This window comes from Vigna unguiculata, chromosome 4, assembly GCF_004118075.2.
Source record: "Vigna unguiculata cultivar IT97K-499-35 chromosome 4, ASM411807v1, whole genome shotgun sequence".
In the NCBI taxonomy this organism is placed as follows: domain Eukaryota; kingdom Viridiplantae; phylum Streptophyta; class Magnoliopsida; order Fabales; family Fabaceae; genus Vigna; species Vigna unguiculata.
The window spans coordinates 33,564,150-33,578,434 of NC_040282.1; the positions used below are offsets into that span (position 1 = coordinate 33,564,150).

General features: G+C 37.8%; 2 protein-coding genes across 2 annotated transcripts; both read left to right on the forward strand.

Moving 5' to 3' along the window:
* Positions 1 to 7,991: 7,991 nt before the first annotated feature.
* Positions 7,992 to 8,606, forward strand: LOC114180780. Its single transcript, XM_028067072.1, has one exon. The coding sequence runs from the start codon at positions 7,992 to 7,994 to the stop codon at positions 8,604 to 8,606; it is 615 nt and encodes a 204-aa protein (XP_027922873.1).
* Positions 8,607 to 8,630: 24 nt separating this feature from the next.
* On the forward strand, positions 8,631 to 10,077 carry LOC114180782. Its single transcript, XM_028067073.1, has 3 exons — positions 8,631 to 8,967; positions 9,031 to 9,372; positions 9,662 to 10,077. The coding sequence occupies exons 1-3, from the start codon at positions 8,631 to 8,633 to the stop codon at positions 10,075 to 10,077; spliced, it is 1,095 nt and encodes a 364-aa protein (XP_027922874.1).
* The last annotated feature ends 4,208 nt before the right edge of the window (positions 10,078 to 14,285 follow it).

Genomic DNA, 14,285 nt, shown 5'->3' on the forward strand with positions numbered 1-14,285 from the left:
ATTGATGAAAATGCTTCTTGGAATTGGGAAGAAGAAAAAGTTGTTAAAAGCACCACTTTAGTTCCAGTGCAACAATATCAAGAAGAAATTCAAGAAGAGGCAGAAGCTTCAGGTACGCCTTCTCCACCTCCATTAGAAGATTCTTCACTAGAGTCCACTCCAAGACGAGTAAGATCTTTGGTAGACATATACGAAACCTGCAATATGGCCATGATTGAGCCTAACTGCTATGAGGAAGCATCAAAGCAAGAAATATGGGTCAAGGCTATGGAAGAAGAGGTTAAAATGATTGAGAAGAATAACACTTGGGAGCTCGTAAATTGTCCTCAAGGAAAAGACATCATTGGAGTGAAATGGGTATATAAAACAAAGCTCAATCCTGATGGAACTATACAAAAGCATAAGGCCAGATTGGTCGCAAAAGGATACTCACAACAACCAGGAATCGACTACAATGAGACATTTGCTCCAGTCGCACGACTAGATACAATAAGAGCTCTAATAGCCCTAGCAGCACAAAAAGATTTTAGACTTATCACGCAACCATCTCAGTGGAAGAATTCCATGGGGAAGACAGTTGCAAACCTTTGATGCCTCTAGTTTTGAAGGAAATCTTGATCTTTGTGGGAAACCGCTTGAAGAAAGTTGTCCAGGAGATGAGGCAGTGACAAAGTCTAAAGGAGAAGAAGTCGATGATGAAGATGATAAGTCAGTTTTCTATGGAACACTATACATGATCTTGGGGATAGGATTCTTCACAGGCTTTTGGGGCTTATTAGGTTCATTACTTCTTTGGCAACCATGGAGAATTGCATATATGAGGTTCTTGAACAGACTAATAGACAATATACTTTTAATGATTGCATTGAACATAGTAAAGTGCCAAAGGTGGCTCAAAGACGAGTAACAGGTACATAATTATAATAACGTCTTTCTTTGAATTTCATAATATTTATTTCTCTGCTTCAGTTACGAAAATCAATAACTACTTTTAATATTGAGAGGGAGAATGCCTTTCTAAAAACGAACATAGATATTGGCTTGGGATGAATGTAACTGTCAGAATTTAATTATTTAATGCTTTATCCTAGCTAATAGTAGCACCTCAAGTATTTTCTTTAATTGTATGTCTCTCTCAGCTACAGATTTATTTTGATCAATTTTATTGAACATTGATTATATCCTATGCTACAAAAGTCATATGAATTTTAGCACAAAAGTTGCAGTTTAGAGTGATTTATTTCGAAACTTCGTTCTGAGATGAAAGCATGATGGATTATTAGGAGTGTAACATTTGAAGGGTTGAAGTGGGTAGTGACAAGTTCTATTTCAAAGTAATGATTTGAAAAATCAATGTTTGATGAAGCTTAATGATTTGCATTCCATCTACTCAAGATCATAGATTGCTATATACTTTCAAGCATTAAGCTTAAACTAAAACGTTGGAAACAACATATATTTATAGATATATGAATCAAAGAATTACAAGATCATTCAATGGAAATTAACTAGTGATGGTAAGAAGGATAACTCATTGAGTAGAATGAGAAAAAGAGAATAAGAGAAGTTAAAGTATATTAGTTGTAATGTTGTAATGAGTCAGCTGATGCTATCTCTGTTGTCTTCTTTGTATATAGTCGAAGCAAGTAACCTTCATTTGATTGCTTTCGGTCATCGCTTCAATGATCCTTTCAGCGTATTACATTTCTCCTATCGGAGGGCTTTTAATGTGCTGAGGAGCTTCATATGTAAAACTAGGCTTAGCATATCATTCCTGCGTTGGCCCAATTTTAGTGAGTAGATAAGCTCTCTGAATTTTTCTTATGCTCCCACATATGTAAAACACAAATCAATAAATCTCAAGTAACTTCCCTTCCTGCAAGTATTTCTAAATTTCTGCAATGTTAAAAGTTGTTTTATATAAAGATGTTTTGAAATAGTTTTATTGTTCCTAATTATGTGATTATTTGTGGATTAGAAATTTGGGGGACAATAACTATCTAGTCAATACAACCTAATCCAAGCATCCGGCATATGATAGATTTTTTCCAATATGCAAATATCATAACTATATGTTTTGAATTTATTCACAAATTGTATATGTAGCTATGAATTCACGTTCCATCATTGGTAATTGGGCAGCTCGTGTTATGGTATCAAAGCTCTTCATTTGAAGAGTTCTACCGTGTAACTCTGCCTCCTTCGTTCTCTTGCTCTCTTCCTATTGTTTCCTGTGTTTGTTTCTTCTTCTTTACACCCTTTCTTGCTTTCTTTAACCATTTTATAATATTAGACATTGGTCTTCATTATGAAAGCCAGATTTTATAAGACAAAATATGAAAATATTGGGTCATATCTTGGAAGATGTATCCTTATGCTTGTTGGTGTAAATTTACTGCTAATAATAGATATGTGTTTGAGGATTAAATATTCATACTTTTCTAACTTATAAAATGGAATACCGTAAGGTAATTGGACCACTCTCATTTTCTTCTTTGTTTTCTAACATGCTGAATTTTCTAACACATAAAATGAACTCAAATAGGACAATAAACAACTGGTCTTTGGACCATTTTCACTTTTTTAAAGTGTCTGGCATGCTTAACTTTTGTAACCCACAAAATATTCTGATAGAACAATTCATGGCTTAAGAGTTTTAGAATAGCTTCATTTTCCTCTTTTCAAGACGTGCTTAAATTGTTAACCTATAAAATGGATTCAATTATGATAATTAATAAATTAATATTTTTGGACTAATTTCTTTTTTATCTTCTTCAACCATGTGCAATCAATAACTTGTATCTTTCTTGGGAATACTTTTATTTTCCCTTTGTGAACTAATTTTTTATTTCATAGCCGACTAAGAATGTCAATATATTAATTAGGATTTTTTGAACTAGTTTTATTTTTACTCATTATATGTGATCATTGGTGTGATTAATTTCTTCAAATCTAGGTTTTAAAGTTTTAACTTATTATAACCCATGCATCCAGTCACATAGCTTAAAGTTCTAATTCCATACAACTCATGCTTTGAAATAATATACATAGAATGTTAACTAAGCGTAGTTTTCATTATCTTCATAGTTTCTACTTTCAAAGTAAGTTAGAAAATGAGAAAACAACAAACATCCATGTCGACATTCATCAATACATGATGTGCTATTTTTTTTTTATATTCTTGCTACTGCCTCACAACAAATGCATCATGAATTAATATATACTCGAAAATTAAACTAAATTGAATTTAGTTTAATTTTTTCACAAAATTTAAAATTATTAGTTACTAAAATAATTATTACTATAAATAAAATTATAATAAATCTATATAATTAGTTATGAAAGTTTTAGCGACTAAAAAATTTAATCTTTTAATTAATCACTAATTAATTTTAGAGACCAATTTATAAATTAATTCTTTTAGTGATCAAAATATTGGTAGTTAAGTTTAGTAATCAATTTAATTTTTTTAAGTTTAGTAATCAATTTAAATTTTTTATTTAAAATAGTAATTATTTTAATGATCAATAATTTCTATTTCATTCTTAAACCAAGATATATTAATCTTTTCTTTCCTAAAAAATTGATATTCTACCTTACAATCCAACTATGTGATTGCTTTCTTTTTCTTTAAAACGATAGCATCAAGCTCGTTAGGCGAAGCATTTTCTAAACAAGTTGAATGTCTTTAACTTTATTTTAGTATTCTTAATCATTGATTAATTTCAATCTACATTTTTGTTTTAACTTTTAAATTTTAATATTATAAAAAAGTTCAATTGGCTGAAGTAATGTAAATTATTTATTTTAAACAAATTTTCATTATTTAAAAATATATATAATACACAAGGCATATACTATAATTCAAGTTTAATTTATAAAAAACAGCAATGCTGTAGTTCTAAGGTTTGCTAAAGATGGAACACTTGTGTATGCTAAAATAACAACAACCAATTTCCATATCCTTGAATTATTTTCCTTTTAATTATTTTTATTATTATTGCTAATTATAGTTTTGTGACATTTTATTTTCCTTTCTTTTTCATTTAATTTGTATAATAATTTGAATGTTTCATTCTTTTTCTTTTTCTCATCAAGTGTTTGATTTACTAACAGTAAAATACAATTTGGATAGTACAATCCTCAAGTTCTTTGAACCAATTTCATTTTCTTAATTTGAAGTGTCTAAGATGCGTAATTTTCTAACCCATAAAATGGATTCAAACGTGACAATTTAAGGACTTTTTGGAGTCCTCTCATTTTCTTCCATATAAATGTCTAATGCTTAATTTTCTATCCCATAAATTGGGTTTGATTAGGACAGTCAATAGCTTAAGGTCTTTGGACCAATTTCATTTTCTTCTTTTCAAGTGTAAAGATATATGCTTAATTTTTGTATTCCATAAAATAGATTCAAATATAACAATTAATAATTTAAGGACTTTCTGGGCTATTCTCGTTTTCTTCTTTAGAAAATGTCTAACATGCTTAATTTTTCTATCCCATAAGCTGGATTTGATTAAGACAGTCAATAACTTAAGTTCTTTGGTCCAATTTCATTTTCACGTGTCTAAGATGCTTAATTTTATAACCCATATTATGTATTCAAATACAACAATTAATGGTTTAAGGTATTTTTGGACTTGTTTCATGTTTTCCCTTTTCAATGTTCAATTATCTAACGCATAAAATGAATTTGATTAGCACAATTTGAACTAGTTTCATTTTCCGCGTTTCAATTATCCAATGTGCTTAATATTCTAATCCTTAAACTTATTTTATCAGAATGATCAATATCTTAATTTGAACCAGTTCTATTTTTCATTTTTTAAAGGAGAATGCCTTTCTAAAAAGGAACGTAGATATTGGCTTGCGATGAATGTAACAGTCAGAATTTAATTATTTAATTCTTTATCCTAGCTAATAGTAGCACCTCAAGTATCCTCAGCTACAGATTTATTTTGATCAATTATATTGAACATTGATTATATCCTATGCTACAAAAGTCATATGAATGTTAGCACAAAAGTTGCAGTTTAGAGTGATTTATTTCGAAACTTCGTTCTGAGAAGAAAGCATGATGGATTATTAGGAGTGTAACATTTGAAGCGTTGAAGTTGGTAGTGACAAGTTCTATTTCAAAGTAGTGATTTCAAAAATCAATGTTTGATGAAACTTAATGGTTTGCATTCCATCTAGTGAAGGAGGCTTGATTTATTCAGAAAAGGATAATATTTTCTCAATGTTAACAATTTCTTACTAATTATTATTCATAACAAAATTTATAAGATTAAATTATTCTTTTGGTCCTTGTATTTGTAAGTAGTGTCAAATTCGTCTTCCAATTTTTTATTGTCTCAATTTGGTTATTGTTTTGTAAAACTGATTCAATTTAGTCCGCGTTGTTAATTTTGATCAAACAATAGTTAACGTCACGTGTCACTCCACAGTTGTGTCATGTGTCAAAATGATTCAAGTATTTTAAATGATGTGAGAGGACTTGGATTCAAGTCCTATATATGCTAATTTTGTGTTATTATTTGTTATTGTTTTAAATATAGCTTAATCAAGCTGTGAAATAATATGATATTTAAATTATATTAGTTAGTATGAAATATGATTGGTTGAATTGGTTGTGCACTTGAATTGTGATTGAGTGGTCATGGGTTCAAACCTTGGAGAACCCAAATTATATTATTTAGCATGCAATATGATTGGTTGAATTGGTTGTACACTTGAATTGTGATTGAGTGGTCATGGGTTTAAACTGTGGAGAACCCAAATTAAAACCTTATTTTTTTTGGTATTTTGGCTTTGGCTTGAATATGAAAGGTTGAGGGAAATGGCATTAACAACTAATTAAGACTCAATTTTTGTTTTAACCTAGCTTTGAGAGGAGACTAAGGAGGCACTTGGTGTAGGGAGAATTTTCAAGTTCTAAGCAAAGGAGACCAGGTTAGGGGAGCTGGACTCCGTAATTTTATTCATATTGTTAATAATGTGTGATGTATGGTAAATTGGATGTCTGTACACTGTTAACTTCTTGAAATTCTGCGTTTCTGGAATTTTTCCAGAAACCGCCTGGCGGTGATTCATCACCCGTTAGGCGACACATGCATTTGTACGTGTTTTGGGTTCCTGGAAGAGTAACCGCCTGGCGGCACACTCTCAGCCGCCAGGCGACGCATGGCATCTTAACCAATTATGGGTCTGTGGATGAAGTGTCTGGCAGTACTGGTTGAACAGTCAGGCGGTGCGGGGCAAATTGACTAGTTCTGGGTTTTTCTAGGATTTTGGGTTGAATATGATCAGGAGAAAAGTAAGTGATAATTATTAAAGGGTAATGTTGATGCCAAACGATGGGTATAATCACTTAATTAAGGGCGTAATCGAATGGAACAGTGGGTTGAGGGTTTAAGGTTGGAAAATTTGATTTCTTTATTCTATGGGAGAAGTGGTATTGGAACTGCATTAGAAAGGGGGAATAAATACGATGGAAACAGGCACCATGTGCTAAAGAACTGTAAAATTTAGTGAGTCAAAATTTGTGTGCATAAGACAAAGTTCGCAGGACGTGGAGGAAATTAGGGGTTCTTGGGAAAACTGCAGGACATTTGAGTGCGTGAGGTACTATTGTGATTTGGAAACTGGAGTAAGTCGTGGGGATTGATAATGAGAAATTTAACTTACCTAGGAGAACTAAGTATAGAGGAGAGGGATGAGGAGGTGTATGTAAGTGAGGATAATTAGTATAACTCTTATTAAAGCTTTGTCAAGATACAGTAGAAATTGGATGACTAGATTGAGGAAGTGTACGACTAGGTGGGGAAACAGTTCAAAGGAACAAAGTATGTATTTAAAATGAGATGAGAATGACTACTAAGTAAACTGTTGTGATATTAGGAATTCAAGATTTAGCCAAGTTAAGGTATAGTGCAATGAGAATCAGGATTTGAATAATTACGAGGGTGACTCTGTTATTGAGGCAAATGTGACATTGAGAAATAAGTTGGGGGTGGAAATGATATAGATTATAGGCTCAAGTTTGAGCAACCAGTGGATCAAAGGATTGGAAATTTAGTACTGTCGCAGGATACTAGTGCAGCGCCTGGCGGCATAGCAGCACCCGCCAGGCAATAGCAAGGAAGCAGTGGGGCTCTAGTGCAGGTGGCGCCTGGCGGAAGGGAAGGTCCCGCCAGGCGATAGCGACGAAAACAGGAATCCCCTAAAGGACGTCCGCCTGGCGGTAGGGACTGTCCCGCCGGGCGGTGGCCGCTGTGTTTGAGAGTTTTGAGGCGTTTGGCGCCTGGCGGTACGTGTTCCCCGCCAGGCGGCCTAGAAGCTGATAGCGCCTAGCGGTACGTGTCCCCCGCTAGGCGATTTGGCTGTTGTAAGTCCTAGTCGTTGGACTTCTTAGGCGTGATCTACACGGCTTTTGGTGATGCTTCAAAGGTAAGATTGTTGGGTTCCTTGAGTTGAGCTCGGAACGTATCCTTTGAGTTGAGCTCGGGATAGGGGTTATGCACATAGCATTCCTCGAGTTGAGCTCGGAATGACATCCCTCGAGTTGAGCTCGGGATGGCGGATGAACACGAGGAACCCTTGACTATCTTTGATTTGAAATAAGTTGTAAAGGCTCATGGTCTATTTTGACTAGACTTTCAGTTATGTAATTATGGATTATGGATGTTTTAATAAAATAATAAAGTTTTAAATTTCCCGTGTTTTGGGAAATGAGGATTTATTCATAAATGCGATAGATTTATATTTTTTGTATTTCTTTATTTTATTAAAATCCGTAATATCCTGACGGGATGTTATATTTGGTATCAGAGAAAAGGTTTTCAAAATGATTTTGGAGTCTATGGGGAGTGAGCTCGTTGTGTTACGCTAGTGTGACAATTTGATTGTGTTTTGTATTGTTTTTTATTATGAAATCGTAACTTGAGCTGTGTAATTTGACTAGTTGTTAGATGTGGCGTGCTTAGGCCATGGCTAACAGGAGGAGGAGAAAAACTACTGGAGTGGATGATATCGCTCAGGCCATACATCGCATGGTGGACGTGATGCAGCCTATTGCAGCTCAGCCTAGAGCCGTGGTGGCACCTGTTCGCCCAGTGATGATGGAGGACTTTATGAGGCATAAGCCATCAAAATTCTCTGGTAAATCCACCCGTGATGAGGCAGACGCATGGCTGAGAGAGTGCGAGAAGATCTACAGGGTGATAGATTGCACTGATGCTCAGAGACTATCATTCGTCACTTTCCTGCTAGTGGCAGACGCTGAGTATTGGTGGGTAGGCATGCAGCAGTTGATGCGGACACGGGCAGAGGATATCACTTGGACTTCTTTCAGGACCAGATTCCTGGAGAAGTACTTCCCGGACTCTACGAAACACGAGAAGGAAGCTGAATTCCTCATGTTCCAGCAGGGGAACCTGACTGTGCAGGCATACACAGACAGGTTTGAGTATTTGGCTAGATTTTATTCGCCTGCAGTCACTGAGGAGTGGAGGTGCAAGAAGTACGAGGGCAGGCTGAAACATGAGCTATGCCAATTCATTGTACCACTCCACATCAGGGAGTTTCCGGTCTTGGTGGAGTAGGCCAAGGCGATCGAGCAGCTAGAGATGGGACCCAGCAAGAGGGCTCGACCGCAGAGGACCACTACAAATACTCGCCAGCAGAAGAAGCCTTATAGCAGACCCTTAGCTTCTTCCAAAAAACTGCAGTGTTTCAACTGTGGTGGTGAGCATTTGAGGAGGGATTGTCCAAAACCCTCAGACAGCTCTGAAGGAGGCCCTAGCACTAGCAAGTGTTATGTGTGCGACCAGACGGGGCACTATGCCCGACATTGTCCCAACAAGAAACCAGCTAGAGGCGCGCCAGCCAAGAAGCTGGTTGGAGATAGGCCTAGAGCACCAAGGCGTGTCTTTGCCTTGACGACTACCAAGGCAACCCAGTCAGGTAACCTCGTGCAGGCTACGTGTTTGTTATTTAATCATGAGGTTGTTGTGTTATATGATTCAGGAGCTACCCATTCATTCGTATCCAATAAATGTGTGAGGAGGCTCGGGCTTGTGATGCGGGAGCTGAGGTGTGAGTTAATAGTCGCGACACCAGCGTCTAGCGAGGTATCCACCAGCTTTGTTTGTGTGGGATGCCCTATGGAGGTGGCGGGCCGCAGGTTCAAGGTGAATCTTATTTGCCTGCCAATGGAGGGTTTGGACATGATTCTGGGTATAGACTGGTCGTTGAGCAACCATGTTGTCATCGATTGCGGACGGCGCAGGGTAGTGTTCCCAGATACAGCAGGTTTGGAGCTTATCTCATCTAATCAGGCTGTGAAGAAGATTGAGGCTAGAGCTACATGTTTGTGATAGTGGCTCATGCAGAGAAGATGAGTACTGCAGAGAGAATCAGCAGATTCCAGTAGTAGATGAGTATGCAGATGTCTTCCCGGATGAAATTCCAGAATTGCCACCTAGTAGGGATGTGGATTTCACCATTGATCTCATCCCTGGAGCTGGGCTAGTTTCTATGGCACCGTACAGGATGGCGCCAGCTGAGTTAGCTAAATTAAAGAAGCAGATTGAAGACCTGCTTGAGAAGAAGTTCATCTGACCGAGTGCATCACCGTGTGGAGCACCGGTATTGTTAGTGAAAAAGAAGGATGGCAGCTCCAGGTTGTGTGTTGACTACCGGCAGCTAAATAAGTTAACGATAAAGAATAAGTACCCGCTGCCGAGGATTGATGACCTGTTGGATCAGCTGAGGGGAGCCGCAGTGTTCTCAAAAATAGACTTGAGGTCTGGATACCATCAAATCCTAGTCAAGCTGGAGGATGTGCAGAAGACGACTTTCAGGTTGTGTTGTGGGCACTACGAGTATGTAGTGATGCCGTTTGGGGTGACTAATACGCCGACAATATTCATGGATTATATGAATAGAATTTTCCGGCCATATCTGGATCAATTCGTGGTGGTGTTCATTGGTGATATCCTGATTTACTCTAAGAGTCGGGAAGAACACGCAGAGCATCTAAGAATGGTACTAAGGATTCTCAGGGAGCATTAGCTTTATGGGAAGCTATCAAAATGCGAGTTTTGGCTGGATGAGGTACAATTCATAGGCCATGTGATCTCAGCCCAAGGAATAGCAATGGATCCGGCCAAGATCGAGACAGTGGTGAAGTGGGAGAGCCCACAGACAATTATTGAGGTGTGGAGTTTTTTGGGTTTAACAGGATATTACCGGCAATTTATGGAGGGTTTCTCCAAGATGGTGAGTCCACTAACACAACTCACCAAAAAGGACCAGCCTTTCTCGTGGACAGATGTGTGTGAGGCCTGTTTTAAGAATATGAAGAGAAGATTGACTGTCGCACCAGTATTGGCGATCCCTAACACGACTAAAATGTTTGAGGTATACTATGATGCCTCATATCAGGGGTTGGGTTGTGTGCTGATGCAGGACAAACGACCCGTGGCTTATGCATCGAGATAGTTGAAGATGCATGAGCAAAATTACCCGACGCACGATTTGGAGTTAGGGGCAGTGGTTTTTGCCCTCGAGACTTGGAGGCATTATTTGTATGAAGCACAGTTCCAGGTATTCAGCGACCACAAAAGTTTAAAATACTTGTTTGATCAGAAGGAACTGAATATGAGGCAGAGGCGCTGGATGGAATACCTGAAAGATTACGACTTTGATTTGTTATACCATCCAGGTAAAGCTAATATCGTAGCAAATGCCCTGAGCAGGAAGAGAGTTCATGTGTCGACCATGATGATTAAGGAGTTGGAGTTGATAGAGCAGTTGCGAGACATGAATCTAGGACTGGATATGGGTGCAGGACATATACGGTGTAGCATGTTGAGAATCACCAATGAGTTCCTGGATGAGGTTCGGGTGGAACAGGGTAATGATCAGGAGCTACAACAAATCATTGGTGAGTTGGGCACTAAGAAAAGGAAGGATTATAGAATGGGTAAGGATGGCATCCTACGATTCAGAGATAGGGTATGCATACCGAGGAGCCCTGTATTGAGGAAGATGCTCTTGGAAGAAGGGAATAAGAGTCGTCTTAGCATACACCCAAGTATGACTAAGATGTATAAAGACTTGAGGGCGACTTTCTTGTGGATGGGTATGAAGACAGACGTAGCAGATTATGTTGCTTCATGCTTGGTGTGTCAGAAAGTGAAGATAGAGCATCAGAAGCCGGGTGGTACTTTAGAGCCTCTTGACATTCCTCAGTGGAAACGGGACAACATTTCCATGAATTTTGTTACACATTTGTTGAGGTCAGTGAGAGGACATGACTCCATCTGGATGATTGTATACAAGCTGACGAAGTGTGCCCACTTCTTACCCATAAATCAGAAAATGTCTCTGGACAAGCTGACAGAGTTCTATGTCAGAGAGATTGTCAAAGTACATGGGGTACCGGTGAGTATTGTGTCGGACAAAGATCCTCGGTTCACATCGAGGTTTTGGCAGTCATTGCAGAAGGCCTTGGGCACTCAGTTGAGAATGAGCTCAGCATATCATCCTCAGAACGATGGGCAGTCTGAGAGGACTATACAATAGTTGGAAGATCTACTGAGGACTTGTGTGTTAGATCATCTGGGTACATGGAGTGATATGCTGCCATTGGTGGAGTTCACATATAATAATAGTTACCATTCCAGCATCAGAATAGCGCCATAAGAGGCATTGTATGGCAGGAGATGTCGGACACCATTGTGTTGGCAGCAGGATGGAGAGTCTATTGTTGGCAAAAACAATTCAAGTCTAAATGCTGAAGTAAGACTTTGATGATAATAAAAAAAGCCTGAAAGCCATCCGGAAGTCAATATGAAGACCATGTATTGTTGTGTTTAAAGCTATCTTGTAAAATGTAATTAGAGTAGTTAGAACCAATACTGTACAAGAAAATTCTGGTATTTCTCGAAAAACCAAAGTGATAATCGATTATCACTTAGGATAATCGATTATCCTGAGCTGAACCATTTTTTTCAAGAATGCACTGGAATAATCAATTATCACCTCTGATAATCGATTATCCGTTCAAAAATTTGTTTTTCATAAACCACACTGGAATAATCGATTATCACTAGTGATAATCAATTATCCTGGTCAGTTGGGTGCGACTGTTCAGCTTTTTGACCTAATTTCTGGAACCCCTATTTAAGGAACCTTAGAGTTACTTCTCACTTACCTTTTTGAGAAGCTAGAGTGCTAGTGTTATGACCGCAAGAGATTTCTCTGAGTGTTCTCAATAGAAGCTTTGAAAAACCTAGTGTGGGTAGAGCGATAACTTTTCCTGAGAGGTGTTCTAGGAGATTGAGTGTTGCTGTTGTTGCTAGGAAAGCTAAGGTCAAGGTTCTCTGTGTGATTCAGAGAAAGGTGTTCATCTCTTGTGTGTTCAAGAGAGGTGTTTTCTTTCCTTACACTCTTAATATCTGATTGTAAATCTGTTACTTGTTAGTGATTTAGTTAATCTCATTTTTGAGAGATTAACAACTGGACGTAGGGTCTTTTGATCCGAACCAGTATAAATACTTATGTTCAATCTTCTTCTCTATCTCCTTATTTTATCTGTTATTGTGATTAAAAGAAATTAATATTTGATTTAATCGATAAATTTTGGAAAAATTTTAAAGTATTAATTTTATTACCAAAAACCAATTCACCCCCCTCTTGGTTGTTGTCCAAACGCTTAAACATTCCGCTACGCGATACCAACATCTATGGTTCTTGGGCCAGAGTTTTTACAGTAGACTACCGAGAAAGTAAAGGTGATACAGGATCGAATACGTGCAACTCAGAGTAGGAAGAAATCTTATGCAGATAAAAGGAGGAGGCCACTAGAGTTTGAGGCAGGTGATCACGTATTTCTCAGAGTGACGCCTACAGTAGGTATTGGGAGAGCACTAAAATCGAGGAAGTTGACTCCTCGATTCATCGATCCGTATCATATTACGAGGCGGATTGGTTCAGCAGCATACGATATGGCCTTGCCACCACACTTGGCAAACCTACATAATGTCTTCCATGTATCAGAATTGAGGAAGTACATATCGGATCCTACTTGTGTGCTGGAGGAGGATGATGTCCAGATACGAGGGGATTTGACGATCGAAGTTGGACCAGTGAGAATCTTATATTCCCAAGTCAAACAACTCAGAGGGAAAGAGATCAAAACAATGAAGGTCCTCTGGGACGAGGCTACCCAGGAGATGACGTGGGAGATAGAAGATGTCATGAGGAGGTCTTACCCTCACCTATTCTCTGGTAAGTTCTCTTTTTCGAGGACAAAAAATTTTAAAGGAGGGAGAAATGTAAGACCTGTGGAATTTAATTAATTAATTAAATAAATAATTAATAAATGCGGGTGGGAAGAGTATTTATGACATTAAATTCTAATTGGTATAACGTGGAAAAGTACTAACTCAAATGGTTGAGAGTACTTTAATGATGTAAGAGGACTTGGGTTCAATTGGTTGCGCACTTGAATTGTGATTGAGTGGTCATGGGTTCAAACCTTGGAGAACCCAAATATAAACCTTATTTTTTTTTTTTTGGTATTTTGGCTTTTGCTTGAAAATGAAAGGTTGAAGGAAAACCCTAGTTGTATGGTAGCCGAGAGGTGGCTGGAAAATAGCCATAATGAGATGGTAAATGCCATTAACAACTAATTAAGACTCAATTTTCGTTTTAGGAATTTAACCTAGCTTTTAGACACCCTTTAAAAAGCAAAATTTGGTAAAATGATAGAGTTTTGCAAAGCTGAAGTTATAGAAGAAAACTAAGCACGAATTCTGAGTTGTGGTGAGGCTTGAGTGAGATTCTTGGGGGCTGAATTGAAAGGAGACTAAGGAGGCACTTGGTGTAGGGAGAATTTTCAAGTTCTAAGCAAATGAGACCAGGTTAGGGGAGCTGGACTCCATAATTTTATTCATATTGTTAATAATGTGTGATGTATGGTAAATTGGATATTTGTACACTGTTAATTTCTTGAAATTCTACGTTTCTGGAATTTTTCCAGAAACTGTCTGGCGGGTGATGAATCATCGCTAGGCGACACATGCACTTGTACGTGTTTTGGGTTCCTGGAAGAGGAACTGCCTGGCGGCACACTTCCGGCCGCCAGGCGACGCATGGCGTCTTAACCAATTCTAGGTCTGTGGATGAAGCGCCTGGCGGTACTAGTTGAACCGTCAGGCGACGCGGGACAAATTGACTCGTTCTAGGTTTTTCTGGGATTCTGGGTTGAATCT

What these genes read in the sequence shown, in the direction of transcription:
- LOC114180780 (XM_028067072.1), top strand. Translation starts at nt 7,992, where the DNA reads ATGGCTAACAGGAGGAGGAGAAAAACTACTGGAGTGGATGATATCGCT.
- LOC114180782 (XM_028067073.1), top strand. Translation starts at nt 8,631, where the DNA reads ATGGGACCCAGCAAGAGGGCTCGACCGCAGAGGACCACTACAAATACT. An exon ending in TACCAAGGCAACCCAGTCAG is followed by an intron (nt 8,968 to 9,030) that starts GTAACCTCGTGC and finishes TATATGATTCAG; the next exon opens with GAGCTACCCATTCATTCGTA. An exon ending in GATTGAGGCTAGAGCTACAT is followed by an intron (nt 9,373 to 9,661) that starts GTTTGTGATAGT and finishes CGGTATTGTTAG; the next exon opens with TGAAAAAGAAGGATGGCAGC.